Source organism: Taudactylus pleione, unplaced genomic scaffold (genome assembly GCF_031769625.1).
Source record: "Taudactylus pleione unplaced genomic scaffold, aTauple2 ptg000065l, whole genome shotgun sequence".
Classification (NCBI taxonomy): Eukaryota; Metazoa; Chordata; class Amphibia; order Anura; family Myobatrachidae; genus Taudactylus; species Taudactylus pleione.
Window position 1 is genome coordinate 11,945,763 of NW_028284467.1, and position 16,162 is coordinate 11,961,924.

General features: G+C 39.2%; 1 protein-coding gene across 1 annotated transcript in view; it reads left to right on the plus strand.

Annotated features, from left to right (window-relative positions):
• The window catches only part of LOC148534688 (electroneutral sodium bicarbonate exchanger 1), a 240,689-nt gene extending 230,590 nt beyond the window's left edge, over nucleotides 1-10,099 (plus strand). The window contains exons 21-25 of the mRNA XM_088465942.1: nucleotides 1,718-1,891; nucleotides 2,202-2,339; nucleotides 3,960-4,060; nucleotides 4,943-5,044; nucleotides 5,140-10,099. Of these exons, the coding sequence (XP_088322068.1) occupies nucleotides 1,718-1,891; nucleotides 2,202-2,339; nucleotides 3,960-4,060; nucleotides 4,943-5,044; nucleotides 5,140-5,152 (528 nt within the window). The 3' untranslated portion in view covers nucleotides 5,153-10,099. The remainder of the gene's footprint in view (nucleotides 1-1,717; nucleotides 1,892-2,201; nucleotides 2,340-3,959; nucleotides 4,061-4,942; nucleotides 5,045-5,139) is intronic.
• The last annotated feature ends 6,063 nt before the right edge of the window (nucleotides 10,100-16,162 follow it).

Sequence of the window (16,162 nt, forward strand, 5' to 3'; positions counted from 1 at the left end):
ATAAAAAATATGAAAATAATTTTGAAGTTGAGGTCATCACAGGGTACATTTTGAATCTCTTTGCCCAGTAGTTTTTGCCAACTTTTCTTGTAATGATTCTGCCAGGCTGCATGCCAGCCTACGTGCATTAGTGCAATACTCAGAATGTCAATTCACATGAGCTGAAGAGGCAGCATACATTGTCCTTATTGGATAAAGGGGAGCTTGTCTTTTGTGTTGCTGGGGGATTGGCAGACTATTATTCCCCTCTTGCTGGCTAATGCTCTTGGGTGCTTCAGTAAATTGCTCTTAGCAAATCTCCCATGAGATACATAATATTCTACCTGTCTGTGGCAGCTGATCAGTACTTTCATGTCTGTCAGGGCGGCCAGTGACAGTCAGATCTCACAGCAGCTAATTGCTGTGAGCTGGAGGGAAGCGAGGGAGAAGGGAGAGGACAGGGACTGTTGGTGAAGAACATTATGATGTATGACTTTTATGTTTCAGTTAACATACGTATTATAACAATAAACAGCATTACAAATGTGAATAACTTACCAATACTATGCTGCGCCTCCTGTGTTTGTAAATGACCTCCTCTGACTTTGACAATGTATAAGTTTAAAAGAAAATAATGCAACTCTCATCACTCTTAAGTTGTCTGCAACATAGATTGGACTAATTCAACAGTTTTGTATCCAATGATGAATTCTCTGGATACAGGGTAAATTAATTGGAATGTCATCTCCAATCATATGCAAATTACTTCCTGGGGCAAAACATGACTCAGATTAATAAAAACTCCAATTACATTTAATAAGACTTCAAGTATCTTGACAAGCTTACTTTATATGCCATTTTTTTTTTTATTTGGAAGTCAAATACAGAGAAAAATATGTATTGCTTCATCCTAATTTGACAAGTTGTACAGTACATACTTTATTTACAAATTGTTGGCTACAGTAGTGTAATATATACACTAGTATTGTATTTTATTTATTAACAGTTATTTCAATAGTGCCTATATATTAGGAAGCACTTTACAGTGAATATTTAATCATTCACATCCGCCCCTACCCCAGTAGAGTTACCAATCTGTGGTCAGAATCAAACCCATTACCCTAGAACAGGGGTGTCAAACTCGGGCCCTCCAGCTGCAGTGGAACTACACGTCCCAGCATGCCCTGCCACAGTTTTAGCATGCCCTTATAGCAAAACTGTGGCAGTGCATGCTGGGATGTTTAGTTAAACTGCAGGTGGAGGGCCCGAGTTTGACACCACTGCCCTAGAACTATGAGTCAGCAATTGTAACCACTGTGCTGCCCAAATGTCATGGAATGATTTTTAACACGAAGTTAAAAATGTTTTGTTTTAAATTATTGTAAAACATTTGAATCCTGTATATTATAAGCTTGTGAGCAGGGCCCACTTATCTCTTTATTTGTTTGGTAATACATTTGTGTTATTACCGTGTTTGATCCCAATTGTAACATGATATGGCATATGCTAGCCCTATATAAGTAATATAAATAATAATAGGTTCACAGTTTTAGCTTTAAAAAAAACTAAAATATATCTAAAAATAGTTAAAACACAGCTGTTGAATCCAAAGAAAGTGTTTGAACTACACACCACCCAATGGAATTAATATAATTCTAGATACATAATTCATTAGCCAGTAACCATTAATTTCCTTCTTCAAAAACTCATCTAAGTAATTCTTTACTGTGTTTTCCAGTTCTTCGATCGCCTACTTCTGTTTGCAATGCCAGCCAAACATCAGCCGGATTTTATCTATCTGCGGCACGTCCCTCTGCGCAAAGTCCATCTGTTTACTATTATTCAGCTCACCTGTCTGGTCCTACTGTGGGTTATAAAGGCATCGCCAGCTGCTATTGTGTTTCCAATGATGGTAAAATATATCTACATATCTCTATAGCTCATGTTTTTCCAGGATGGAAGTATAATTCACTGCCAGTATTTGCATATTTGAATGGAAGCTCAACTATATTACTGTAGATGTTCTTCCTTGGCAATGCCTGAGCCATGTCATAGTATGTTAATATGAAACATTAAAGGGTATTATTATTTTTATTATTATTTTACACTTAGCTGATCTTTTCAAACTCACTTTCATTCTAATGGAAGTGAGAATGTGTGTATCCTGAGAATCATCTTACATAAGCTGTATATACCTGATATAGTAGTAATGTTCCTGACAGGTCCTTGCACTGGTGTTTGTCCGCAAAGTGATGGATTTCTGCTTCTCTAACCGCGAGCTGAGTTGGCTCGATGACCTGATGCCAGAGAGCAAAAAAAAGAAACTGGAAGATGCTAAGAACAAAGCTAAAGAATTGGAGGTGAGGAGGGAAAAGTGGGAAAACCAGTGTAGGCTGAGACATCCAGAAGTGAGAATGGAGTGTGCTATGTAATGATGAGTCTATCCAATAACCTCGTCCAAACATCCCAACCACAATTGTCTTACATACTCTGCTTATATTTCCCTCATACAAATTCTTTATCTTTAACCTAAGATTATGAAACATATTTTTCTTAATTCTTGTATACATCTTAAGAATGATGTAAATATTTATAGGAAACTACAATTATTCTATAACTGAAATAGAGGAAATGTCTAAAAATTAACCAGAACCTCAGTAATACTGTGATGCTGAACTGCAGCAAAGTGTTGAACTTCGTTAGTTGTTTTTGAAAGCATAAAAAGATTTTAGTTTCCAGCTTTTGTGGCTGAGAGGTCTTTTTATAAAACTTAATTTGTTAGTTTCTTCATTGGTAGGATAGGTCTCTTCGTCTGGCAAGGTAGGATATAGGTCTCTTCTACTGGCATGGTAGATTAGGTCTCATTGTCTGACACAGTAGTGGACAGGTATCTTCAATGGGCATGTTGAGAATTATCGGTATCTTCATAAGCAGGGTAGGATTGATCTCTTTGTTAGGATTACTCTCTTTGATCTCATACGATAGGAAAAGTCTCTAGGTCAGTTAGGTTAAGATAGGTATTTTTCGCAGGCATGGCAATATAGAAATCTTTGTTCGCCAAGGTAGGATATGTCTTTGTTGGGAACAGTATGAGGTCTTTTTGTTGAGGTGGTTAGTACAGGTCTCTTGGGTGGGCAGGTCTCTGTCAGGCATACAATGATAGGTCTCTTTGTCAAGCAGGTTAGGATAGGTCATTTTGTCAGGCATGGTAATATATCTTTATTAGACATGGTAGGATATATCTTTGTTGTGAACGATAGGAGGTCTCTTTGTTGGGCAGGCTTGGATAGGTCACTTGGTTGGACAGGTCTGTTTTGGGCATAGTAAGATAGGTCTCTGGCAGGTTAGGGTAGGTCATTTTGTCAGTCATGATAATATATATTTGCAAGGCATGGTATTTTGGCAGGTATGGTAAGATATAAATGTTAAGTATGGTTGAATCTATCTGTTTCTCAGGAATGGTAGGTGAAGTCTCCATGTTGTGCAGGCAGGAATAAGTATTTGTTGGGCACAGTAGACAAGTCTCTATCTGAGGCAGGTTAGGATACAGTATGCCTCTGTCAGGCATGGTAGGGCATGTTTGTAAGTTAATGAAGGGTAAGTCTCATCAATAAATAAGTAGCTTTGAATGCTTTTAACTAAAATGTTTACAGTTAGTTAGTAAATGACATGACTTTAATTCCCTCCAAAATCAGAACTATGGGGTTAATGTATGAAGCAGTGAAAAGAGTGAAGTGGACCAGTGGAGAAGTTGTCCATAGCAACCAATCAGCTTCAAAGTAGCATTGATCAAGTACGGTCTATAAAATAATAGGCAGGAGCTGATTGGTTGCTATGAGTTAATTCTACACTGGTCCATTTCACTCTTTTCACTGCTTGATACATAAATCCCTATGTTCTCACCAGGTATGGTAGAAACCTGCTGTATTGGTGTATGAAAAGCAACTGTTCTATCTGTAATCTCTGGAAACATTTTGTAGGAGGTAGAGAAGATGCTGCAGATGCCAGAAGAGAAAGGCACCCAGCTCCCCCTTGAGACCAGGAAATTGCTGGGCAGCCCAGGAAGAAACAATAATTCAAAGTAAGTCCAGGATAAATGTAAATACATGTGCTGTATAATAAGCAGGGATTATGGTAAAATGACAAGAATTTGCATTAATGAAACAGGATTTCACATCATTAAGGGCCAGATGTACTAAGCTCTGAAAAGTGATCAACTGGAGAGTGATAAACCATCAGCCAATCAGGTTCTAACTGTCATTTTTTCAAAGACAGCCTGTAACATGACAGTTGGAAGCTGATTGGCTGATGGTTTATCACTCTCCAGTTTATCACTTTTCAGAGCTTAGTACATCTGGCCCTTTGTATGTCCTATTTGCTACATAATATGTTTCAGTGCATCTTTCCGTGCTCTGGTATCTCCTTCATCTTCCCTCTTTCCTGTTGGTATTCCTGCCTATAACTGTCAGGGAGCAAATTGTAGTATTGTAGAAGTGTACTAAGTCACTGTAACTCCCCACACATGTTGTACAGTCAGGGGCGTTTTAAAAGAGGGGGCCATATGCAGCCTCCGTTTGGGCCCCCTCCTCTCTCTCAGCGCACTGAGCGCTGTAGATTCTGGCTTCATGCCAGAATCTACGGCGCATGCGCTGGTCTCTGGGAAAATGGCGCCCGCGCCTACATCCCTGGGGGGTCATCTTTTCTGCGCAGGTCACTGGGAAAAATGGCCACCGCCACTTTCCCAGTGAGTGTTTGCTGCTCTGCAGTGCCGGTCTGGCACTACGGAGCAGAACTTAGGAATCTGCGGAGAGGTAAGTGTAATTTTAACTATGGGTGCAGGGTGTGCGTTGTGGTCCCGTGTCCAGCGCACACCTTGAACCCATTATAAAGGCGCCTATGTGTACAGTACATGTACAGTCTGATTTCCCAATGCAGAGATTACATGTTTCTTGCTTGTTTTTAGGTGTGATCCATCTGACATAAATATTTCTGATGAAATGCCCAAAACTACTGTGTGGAAAACACTCAGTTTAAACACAGAAAGCTCCAAATCAAAGGAAAGAAGGTAAAGGAAACGCGTACATTTGCAGAGCGTTAATCAGAACCTATTTCTAAAACGTCTGCCAGCCATTTATGTCTTGTATTTTACATGTTTTGCAGCATTTTTAAATAAGCGTCTTGGCATGTGAAGGACAGCGTGTAATGGCAGATGACTCAGGGAAGGGCCAAGACCCAAAATTTGGCATACAGTTTTGCAGGGAGATCCCCGTATTTTCTTCACATGACGGATCCATGTTAAAGCCATGAAAAATGTTTTCTTATATAAATATATTTTTCTTTAATTTTCAATGTGTGCTTTAACATGCTGTTATTATCCACTTGCCAGTCGTGCACTTGGAAAGAGGGAATCTTCAACGCAGCAACATAGAGCTGGAATTTCATACAGGTCCATTGAAGTCATTCTGAGAATCGCTTGAGATCCCTTTACCCCAAGTCTGGGGTACATTGAAACTGTGTATTTTCAGTTGATACATTCTAGTACTTGCCTTCTAAAATTACATGAAGACCAGTTTGTTTACTCATTGTCCAGGACTATACAGTAGTCATTTTTTTTTCGAAATTTTCAAAGCCTATTATAAAATAAGTTGTTTTTTTCTTATATCTGCTGGACTGAGAGGAAGCAGATATTTATCTAAATCTCAATGATTAAACGAAGGTAAGCATATTTTACCTTCTTGCTCGTCGTCATGCAGATGTAGGTCAGCCTAAGGTAGACCTCTTATAGTTGCCTGTCCTTACTTTATGGTACTTTGTGAAATCTATTACAAACAGTACTGTTTGGCACTTACTATAATTTAAACCCCTGGTAAATAGTAACATCCATTTTATCATATTGCTTCAATCTCAAACCAGAATACTGGACACTGTGTTTGTTAAATTGCAGGATAAGCTGCTTTTTATTTAAAAAAAAAAAATAGTGAATATTTTTTACTGCTTATTGGAAAGTGATATAATTTAAGTCTTAAGTTCTATATGTTCCAAAAAAAACCCCAACAACTTTTATTTACTGTCTTTTATTAAATGGCAATAAAATTGCAGCCACCATTGTGTTGTTTTGTACACTTTTATCCTGGATGCCTCTTTTTTTGAAGATTATTTGTTTCATGATATTGTTCTGTTATGTTACATTTTCTTTACAAAGAATTCTAGGCATGTCAAATGGGTTCCTGTAAATAGAAATATTACCAGCATTAGCAGAGGTGAATCTAGAAAGAGATGAATATATGTAATTATCTGTCACAAATTTGTGTTATCGTCTATGATAAATGCTTATGTGATTGCCGTGTGGTAGTTGAGATCCGGCATATGTTTATATGTGGGTGACTTTAATACTAAAATCATAGGCTAATGTGACAGATGTTTAGCACTCACACAAGACTTAGTGATTACAATTTCAGCAAAGACAAATAAATCTATATATTATATATAATTTGTAAAATCCACATTTTTTTTTTCACTGTATTTTTTTTTATGCAATAAGGGTTTATATAGCTTTGTAAAGTCATTTAAAGCAAGTTTAGCCATAGGAGCTATTGCCAATATGCAACTCCAGTTATCTGCTTCCCAGCTTGGAGTTATAATTGCAGGACAAGAAGGAATTACAGATTGGTGATTTAAACTATTTTTTTATCATTATAAGAGACAAATATGCCTTTCCTGATATCAGCTACAATACTTTGGAAGATGAGACCTTCTATGACCCACTCTTAAGTTATCCAATACTCACAGTGATCACAAAATGAGAACGTCATATGAACCTTATGCCCAGTGTCTCAGACATTGTTCAATTCCGAAATAGGAACAGCTCCACCTAAAGGGCATTTAGGGTAAATACAAAAGTCAGAAGCAACGTGATTAATAATGGCTGCACAATGATTTTGCAGTATTATTTTTACTCCGAGGATTAATTCTTATAGATGCAGCTTATTTATCTGGTCAATATTTGTATATTGTTTGATATTAATATTTAATTGGATCATAAATATTTTTTTGATCTTCATCACCATCATCAAACTTTGTTTATAAAATGTTATCCCCAGGTGTTTCTGGTTAGCAGGTCGGCATTTTTAGGTAACATATAAAAAATTATTATTTTTTTCAATGTATTTAATTTTGTTCATTTTTATGTACATTGCAGATGTATCTGCACATATGTGCACTGTGTTTATTCCAGATCACTGAATGTGTTATGTTATTTTATGTCTAATTTTTATACGGCTGTAGAACATAACATGACACATCTACCAGCAAAGTGGTAAAAACTAGTCAGCTCTTTTTGTAAACCATTTGTTCATTCATTGTGCACTGACCAAGTGAAGTGAATAGAATGTGTGTTGTGTCAGCATTTTGTGTAATTGTTCAGTGTTTAAGATATATACTGTTTTGTTCTCTTATAGCTATTTCTTGCTCTGCCAACCAGAATCCTAATTCCACAGCTGTCAATGCCACCCCTCATATAGATGTTCTTTATGTCAGTCATCCAGACCTGTGCCAAGTATAAAAACACAATATTGTTTCATTAAAATATAATAAAATGTGTGTTTTAAAATTAGGTATTTAGTTGAAGCACAGCACCTGAACCAGTCATTCATCAATATCATCATTTCTCACATACGTTTTCCAAATGCATTTTCCTTTTTCAGAATTGTGCATAACAAATAGCTCTAAATCAGTTGTGTCTCTCGTTACTAATTATTTTATGAAAGCACTAAATAGTTTTAAATGTTTGTTCCACAGTTTGTAACCTATTTTTCAAAATAACCAAGACAGCAAATGAGGATTCCCGTTACAGCTTATCATATCATTGCTAGTTGGATCTAGGTTAATATTCCATGGATGCTATTAGTTAAGCATACTATATAGTATGTGCCCAGTTATTGATTAATTCATCATTTATGTATAAACCACAGTTTTCTCTAATTTGTTTGTGATCAATAAATTAAAACATTTTAATTGTAGACCATGAAGATTAATATTACAAAGTCCTAATTAGCGTATTTTAAAGATACCAGTTGATAGAACATTGATAGAGAAGATGGCTTCGGTAATTGATGGATCTAAGTGTAACAGACAATTCAGAATATGGAAACTATTCTATACCCTTGGCACACACCGTGCCCACTCTTATCTAACAGCTAGGCTGAGAATAAGAAACAAATTGCCTCCACAAACCTTTTATAAGAAATTGCTACACCATATACCTGAGCTGAGCTCTATGAAGTTGGAACCAGAATATTGGCACACTGCTTATTTTGGAAGCCTACCAAAGCCAACTTAAAGTTTGAAACTAACAGTTGAGATGTAGATATCTATGTCAAGGCAGGTCTTTGTCCCCCATCAACCCACCAGAGAACCTCTTCACTTGAACAGGTTGGTGGTCCCTCACTAAGGAAGGAATACAAATACCGTGCTGGCACAATGATCATTTCTTCCTTAACCAATATACGTAGAAATAGAGATTATTTTGTTTTAGAAATACTGAATATATATTTATTTTGTTTTAAAGAATGTAGAAACAATTATTGCTGTGAGTGATATAAAATCAATGTTATTTTTTTAATTTTCCACACACAGTTTGTTAAGAGGCTGTTGTGTGCTTTTTTGTTTATTGTCTCCTTACTTCTCCAAGCACTGTGTCCTCTAATGGGGGGAACAACCAGGTTACATACTGTACAGAGGCGGGGAGAAAAGTGGGGCATCAATCCATTTAACACAAAAGCAACGTGTGTTGTATCATAATAACTACACTGCTAATTCACGGACTGCTGGATTTTTGTTAACTTTTATGGCAAAGAGGTAGGCATGGCTTCTTATTGTCACTAGAGATTAGATAATCCATGTCTTTCCAACTATTTGGATAGCTACAAGTTTCTTGCTTGGATGGCAAGCTGGCACTTGTAGTCCACAACAGCTGGAATGCCAGTGGGTGCCTCAGACCACATACAGTAATCTTCCACAATAATGGAGAGCCAAAAGTTTTCTAAAACATTTCTAGATACTTCCTTTATCAGAATAAAACTAGGAGTGTTTTGTAAGCACTCAGCCACCAAATGCCTCTCATAACCTGGTTGCTCTTTTCTCAGTCAGTCTTAATAAGTGGTTGTTATTGTGCGTTTCACTGTCTAAATTTTGTCGGTCTTAGGTATATCTGTTGTTTACCTTGAGCAATGAGTAAAAAAAAAATTGTATGTAATGTAACATCTGTTGATGTACTGTGAAGAGGCAAATCCTTAATGGAATATTGCAGTATTTTTTATGTGTATGTAAATATTACAGTAGTTTTGATGTCTCGTTTGCAGCAGAGCAAAATACCAATGACACAGATGTTGTCTGAAATGTATAGATTTACTTTTCAAATGCTATACTTGTTTCCTTCATGTGTGACAATCAGTGCTGTGATTTCAATCCGTACAAGCTGACTGCTACAGGCACAGAACATTGATAAATATTGTATAATGTACTTGACAAGCTTTCAAATAATTGTATATAATTTAAACTGTATCCAAGTATTGTTTTGTATGTCCTTAGTGAAACAACATGAAACAGACAACAGTAGAAGAAGTGGCAATCTAAAGCCATTGTATAAGATGAACAATAATCAGTATGGGGTTAGAGTTCAGTCCTGCTCTTGTGAATAGAGTTGTGGTGTGTTCTAGTTAATGAGGAACTTATTTTTATGAAGTAACAATAGTATTGTTTGATGGAGTCCCTGACAACAGCCACCACTGGACTTCTTGCATACCCCTTAGAAATACAGATATACCAATTGGTGAAACTGAGCCTTACAGGAAGTAAGACCCATGATACAACTAGGCAATACATGCTGTTGATTGCAGCTATTCCCATTGTACGGTATGTGAGCACACTGGCATTTGTAATGGAATGTCACAATGGGGCATTCCTGATTTGGTTGTTAGGTGATGATAAACCAGATGACAGCTTGTAAATATATACATTATGGATTTGTCTCTTTAGCGCTACTCACATACACTGTGTACTTTAGTTGGGGGTACATATTATAAAATTATTGACAAAGTTTAATAAACAGAGAAACTTGCAAGTGTTTTGTGTTTTCTTTGCCAACAAGACACAATGAATAAAGACTTCTTGGCAATAGTAAGTCTACATGTCTGTGTGAGGTCACATGTTCTTAGAATAGTCATAAACTGCATCCTGATTGATATAGGTTCAGCCTACAAAATGGCTTCCTCGATGGTGTGTAGGCAACTTGTGCACATTAAGGTTCTGTTGTGCCTGTGTGTGAGGTAATTAAGCATGATTGTTACACACAAAGTAATGTCTGAGAGTACCATGCAGTCTTTGAGGTATACAGTACCGATGATATTATTGAAAATAACTGTATTCAAACTAAAAACTAAACAACCCCACGGACAGTAATACCTACATACATACTACAAGCAATCATCAGCCCTTATGGCTAAAAAGTGTTTCTAAGAGCCACATACAACGTATATGAAGAAACTGTTAGGAGGTTGGAGGTTTTAAAGAACAAGTAAAAGAAATGAAATCCAAGTTTTTAGAAAAAGGATAACAGTGAAGCAATTGATAATAACATCAAAGAAATAGTGTAAATGAATAGAAGTCCCCTTGTCACATTTAGGGACCTATTTATCAATGAGTTTTATCACACTATTCAATTGTTTTAGCGCGCCCGATCTCCCATCTAAAGTGACGGGAGATCGCGGGGCACTATTCAATTGATGCTGATTATCGTGCTGAATAGAGGTCAGGTTTAGCAACGTAAAAAAGCTATACCAGACCAAAATGCTGAGCGCGATCGCGAAAAGAGCCATTTGGGCACCCACACAGGTAACTTTTCGCACATTTCAGCCCGCACCCCCTTGGGGGTGCGAGCCGAAAAGCCAGCACCGGCAGCTGATCGCGCCCGACAGGAGCAACAATTTAATAGCTCTGTCGGACGTGAAGGGGGGCTGAAACAACTGAATTCCCCCCATAGCGTGATAAAACTCGTTGCATATGATAATGGTGCTCCAGCCTATCAGCTCCCAACTGCCATCTGTTTGAAAAATGACAGTTGAGGAGCTGATTGGCTGGAGCACCATTTATCATACGCAACAAGTTTTAAAACTCGTTGATAAATGGACCCTATAAAGAGAAAGCGAAGGATGATAAAAAAAACATACAGAATACCATTTATTACAAAGTTCAATGAACAATATAAAGAAGTTGAAAAAATCATCCGGAAGCACTGACATCTTTTGACTAAGGACCCAGTTTTAAAAGATATTATACCCAGTAAACCTCAATTTGACTATAGACAGGCAGAAAACTTGAAAATAGTCTAGTCAAAAGCGCTGTCCCTGAGAAAAGAATGGGCAGAGTCAAAACAACAGGATTTCATAGGTGTGGATCGTCGCCTATGTGTAAAGTACATAAAAAAAATCTAAAAAAGTGACAACTTTCATCTCTAATTCTAACAAGAAATATTTCAAAATCCAAGAATTTGTAACCTGCCATACAAAGAAATGCATATATCTAATTGAGTGTGAATGCCAACTGCAATATATTGGAAATCCTCGTGGAACCTACAAGAAAGGTGGGCTGAACATGCCAAGCATACAGTATCAAACCATTTTAAGGACATACACCAATACTCCCTCGATTCTATTAAACAAGTAATAGGCATAAAAAAGATAGAAGGAAATTAGGGGAAATAAGGAACAGACAAAATTCTGGCACAAACAAAAATGAATTACATGTCAAAACGGAATGGGTCTTGTATTCAAATCCCAACAGGGAGACCGACAGGCTGAAATCCTGACAGGCTGAGGTAAGTACTCTAACCCTCCCCTCTCCCCCCAACCCGCCTTTAGGGGTGCCTAATCCTAACCTCCCCCCGTTAGTGCCTAAACCTAACCCCTGCTCCCTAAATCTAACCTTCCCCCAGAGGTGCCTAACCCCCCCTTCCCCTAGCCTAACTCTACCCGGGGGGTGCCCTCAACCTAACCCTCCCCCCTCGTGGCTAACAGAAGGGGCACCCGTACTTACTTCGATCGGGCCCGCTGCGTTCTGTATTCCGGCGTCAGGATTATGACACGCCTGTCATAACTCCTTAGCCGGTGTTCCGGTGTCGGGATTGTGACTTGCAGCAACCCGGTCATGTAACTACATCCCCTCAAAACATTGGTCCCACATAACTTGAACACAGATTTTGAAATTAGTTTCTACAGTATGAATATATAAATAAATAAAATATATGTATATTAGTGTGTACAATGTACGCTATATATCGTTACATTGCGTCGTTGCGTCACCCTATAAACAATTGTATAGGTGGAAGAAATCCTGAAGGCAGGAATGGGAAGTAAATATAAAGTGCAAAGTGCTGATCGTCCTAGCACTACCAAAGATGCAGCCGTGGTGCAGATGCTGGGGAAGACCCAGAATCCCCTGAATAATAGGATACGTAGAAAATGTTAGTAACTACCTACTAGCGCATCTTTCAGAGATAAAATGAACCAGTGGGGATGGAAATGAGATAAATAAAAAAGAGATACTTCCCTTAAGTGAAGCGTTGCATAGGAGGGATTACCCACATGTAAAAAGAGAAGACAAATATAGTGTAACTCAGTTTTAAAGTCACAATTGTAATGAAATAGCAGATAAAAACTGTGGACCATGTAATTGGTCCTGAAAAGATAGCCACATGACCAATAATGCAAATAGAGAACTATGGCTCAGTGAGAGCAAACAATAAAATCACAATAAATTAGGGATGTGCAGGCTCGGATAGGTTCGAGTTTGCACGTTGAGTTCGGATTTTTCCCTCCAAAAAAAACGGAACTCAGAAAGAGGCAAAACGTCATCTTGCATGGACGAACATCATCATTCCAGGACTTTTGTCGATAAGAACCGAGTAAATCCGAACCCGCTTATCTCTAGATACTATACTAATGATCCCATTTGATTGTATATATCTCTGGTTTTTTTTTATATGACCACTTCATAATGTGGGTAAGGTGCAATCAGGGAGATTGCTACTATTTCAGGGAGTCTACTTGATAATCAGGGAGAGTTGGCAAGTATGATTCAGTAGTTTTACTACTCTTGCTGCAAAGAAGAGAGTGTGTGTGTCTTCCACTCTTAAAGATCTCTTGATGCCGTTTTCCAGTGTTTAAAATCATATGATCTCTAGCTGTTGGTGAACTACAATTCCCAGCATGCCTTGCCACAGTTTTAGCATAGCCAAATATCAAAACTATGGCAAGGCATGCTGGGATTTGTAGTTCAACAGCTGGGGGCCGTTTATTGCCCACCTTTACATTAGAGAGTACATAAACTTATAAATACTAATAATGAATGCATGATAATGTATCAGATTGAGAACAACAATACACTGTAGTGAATACACCATAGATCTGGGTATGAATGTTACCTATGTATAAGAATTAAACATACTGGTGATCCTGTCTATAAAAGACCCCAGCATGGCCTGTATCTAAAATTAGGTCTTGTAAAGGTGAAATACATGCAGTTGTAAATAAATAAAATAAATTAGCTAAGCTCTGGTATGACTTAATTGTAGGTTAGTAAATGAAAGCAGAGCTACAATGTCATTCCAATCACATGCAGGACCTGTGTTCTTATGCTAAAGGCCACAGAGGAGGGAACATGGGTGTGTCGTCAGCACCCACCTTGATTGGACAGAGGGCGAATCTTGACGTAGTTTCTAGAGAAGAGAACAGTGTCCATCCATGGTCCTTCCCCACCAGGTAACTGACCCTCTAAAAATGTATCATTTGAGTGCACAGTCTGGAACCTGACCCCTTAGAAGAGGGGGTGGGCCATCAGGCCATGGGGACCACCAGGGATTTCCCCTGTGAGCCAGTATGACCTTGGATTTACCTACAAACATTCGTAGTAGAGAAAATATTCATATTATTGATCATCCTGCAAAAAGATACAACTGCTAGCTTATTGTAAGTTCCTATCCATGCCTTTATTCCAATAAATATAAGCAGTGCTTAAATTGGTCTAAGAGACGTGGTGGAACTCGCCCCCCACCCCTCCTCTGCGCTTTTTGTAATAGAGGGACAGCGTGCTGTGCAAAAAGGGGCGTGATCTCAAAAGAAAGGGGCGTGGTCACACAATAGTATCCCCAATTCAAAGTACGCCACACAGTAGCACAATCTTATTCACATTACATGGCATATAGCGCCCCTTATTCACATTACACCACATGGTAGTGTCCCTTATTCATGTTATGACACATGGTAGTGTCCCTTTTACACAATGCCCACAGTAGTAGTGCCTCTAATACACATAATGCCAACTGTGGTAGTGCCCCTTATGCAATGTCCACTGTAATGATTCCCCTTATGCAGTGCCCCAAGTAGTGGTGTCCCTTATGCCGTGCCCACAGTGGTAGTGCCCCTTATGCAGTGCACACAGTAGTGGTACCCCTCATGCAGTGCCCCCAGTAGTGGAGTCCCTCATGCAGTGCCCCCAGGAGTGGTGCCCCTTATGTAGTGCTCCCTATGCAATGCTCCCATTAGTGCCCCAGTAGTAATGTCCACATTAGTAGTGCCCGCAGTAGTAATACCCCTGTAGTAATGCACCCAATAGTAGTGCCCCCAGCAGTAATGCGCCTTACACAAAAACAGTAACACACAATACTTACCTTAAGCCCTGGTCCTGCGTCCGTTGCCGTCCTATTGGCTGCTCCTCAGAACTATGGGAGAGACGTCTCTCTCATAGTGCCCACTGTGGAAGCCAGGAGTGAACTTCAGTGTCTGGCTGCCGCTGTAGGGAAGGAGCCGGGAGCCCGCTGGTAACAAAATCTCAGCAGGCACCCAGCAACTCCCTGTGGCGCGGTGGCTGACTGGCCGGGTAAGGTGGGCTGGGCCTCCAGATAGAACTGACGGAACGCAGTTCCGCCCTGTTCCAGCCCACTTTAACCCCTGAATATAAATCAGTGTGCAGTAATTGTCCTTAATGGCTTTCCTAATAATGGATTCTGGACAGGACATGCCACAAAAGTGCATCTATCTCAGCCCTTGGTACCCTAAGAAAATGGAGGCTTTTTATTTTGGAAAGGGGTAGTCTTGTTTAAATAATGAAACACTATCATTGTACTATTTATCTAGATTGCTTGGGGCAATGACCTAGATTAGCATGGGGGCCAATTATATGGCAATCATATACAATTCTGGCATGCTCTTTATCCATGTAAGTTACCACTGCTGCCATATACTTCAGCCAGTCACAATAAATCTAGCAATGTTAATCAGGGTTTCTATCTACTTCCAATCTTCTTCCCCATAAGTAGTATAAACATCGTCTCCCCTCCACAGAGAATTTCATCAGCAGCATCTAGGAACTAATGTCAGCTGCCAATACAAAGATTATTTTGTCAATAGAGAACACACAACATTATTAAAAAATGATCTAAGCCATGATCATTTATCTCTTTTAAGATGGCACATAGGGCCTGATTCACTACCGTACACAACTGCTATTATTAACGCAATTGGCCGATTGTTGCGTTCTGCTCATGGGTATGCATCGATGTGCGCGTGCACGAACTAGCTATTGAGATGGGCAGAGGCTATGCAGACCCCTCGCAGATTGACAGGAAGCACAGTTTGTGGGTGGTGACGCGGGGGTGGACGGGGAAACGTAGGTGTGCCAGTGCGTTCGCACGCCGTTGCAAGGGCGTGCATAAATAAGCCACTGCTATGCCATATGCAGTCTCGGTCCTCATAGCATGCATGGTTGTTAGCAATTTCTGAGTAAGGTCAGAGCTTGTACAAGGGTGTGTGAGGCTGCGATGGTACTTGACTGTACCGAAGGTTTTGCTATTCTGCTAAATATTCCGGATGTGTGCAATATAAAGTGGGCATCCTTATGTATAGCTTGTGTGCATAGTGATCACAATGGATTAGTATGCTATCACAGTTGAACTGCGTGCGTACGCAATATTGCGATTCGTAATGAATCAGGCCCAGAGTTTGTTCAGCAAAGTCATACTTACCTACTCTCCCACAAGACTCCTGAATTTTCTGGTCTCCCGGAAGGCTGGGTGGAACTGTATCCCACCAACTTCCTAGTGAAGTGGACAGGATAGGAGAATAATTCCAAG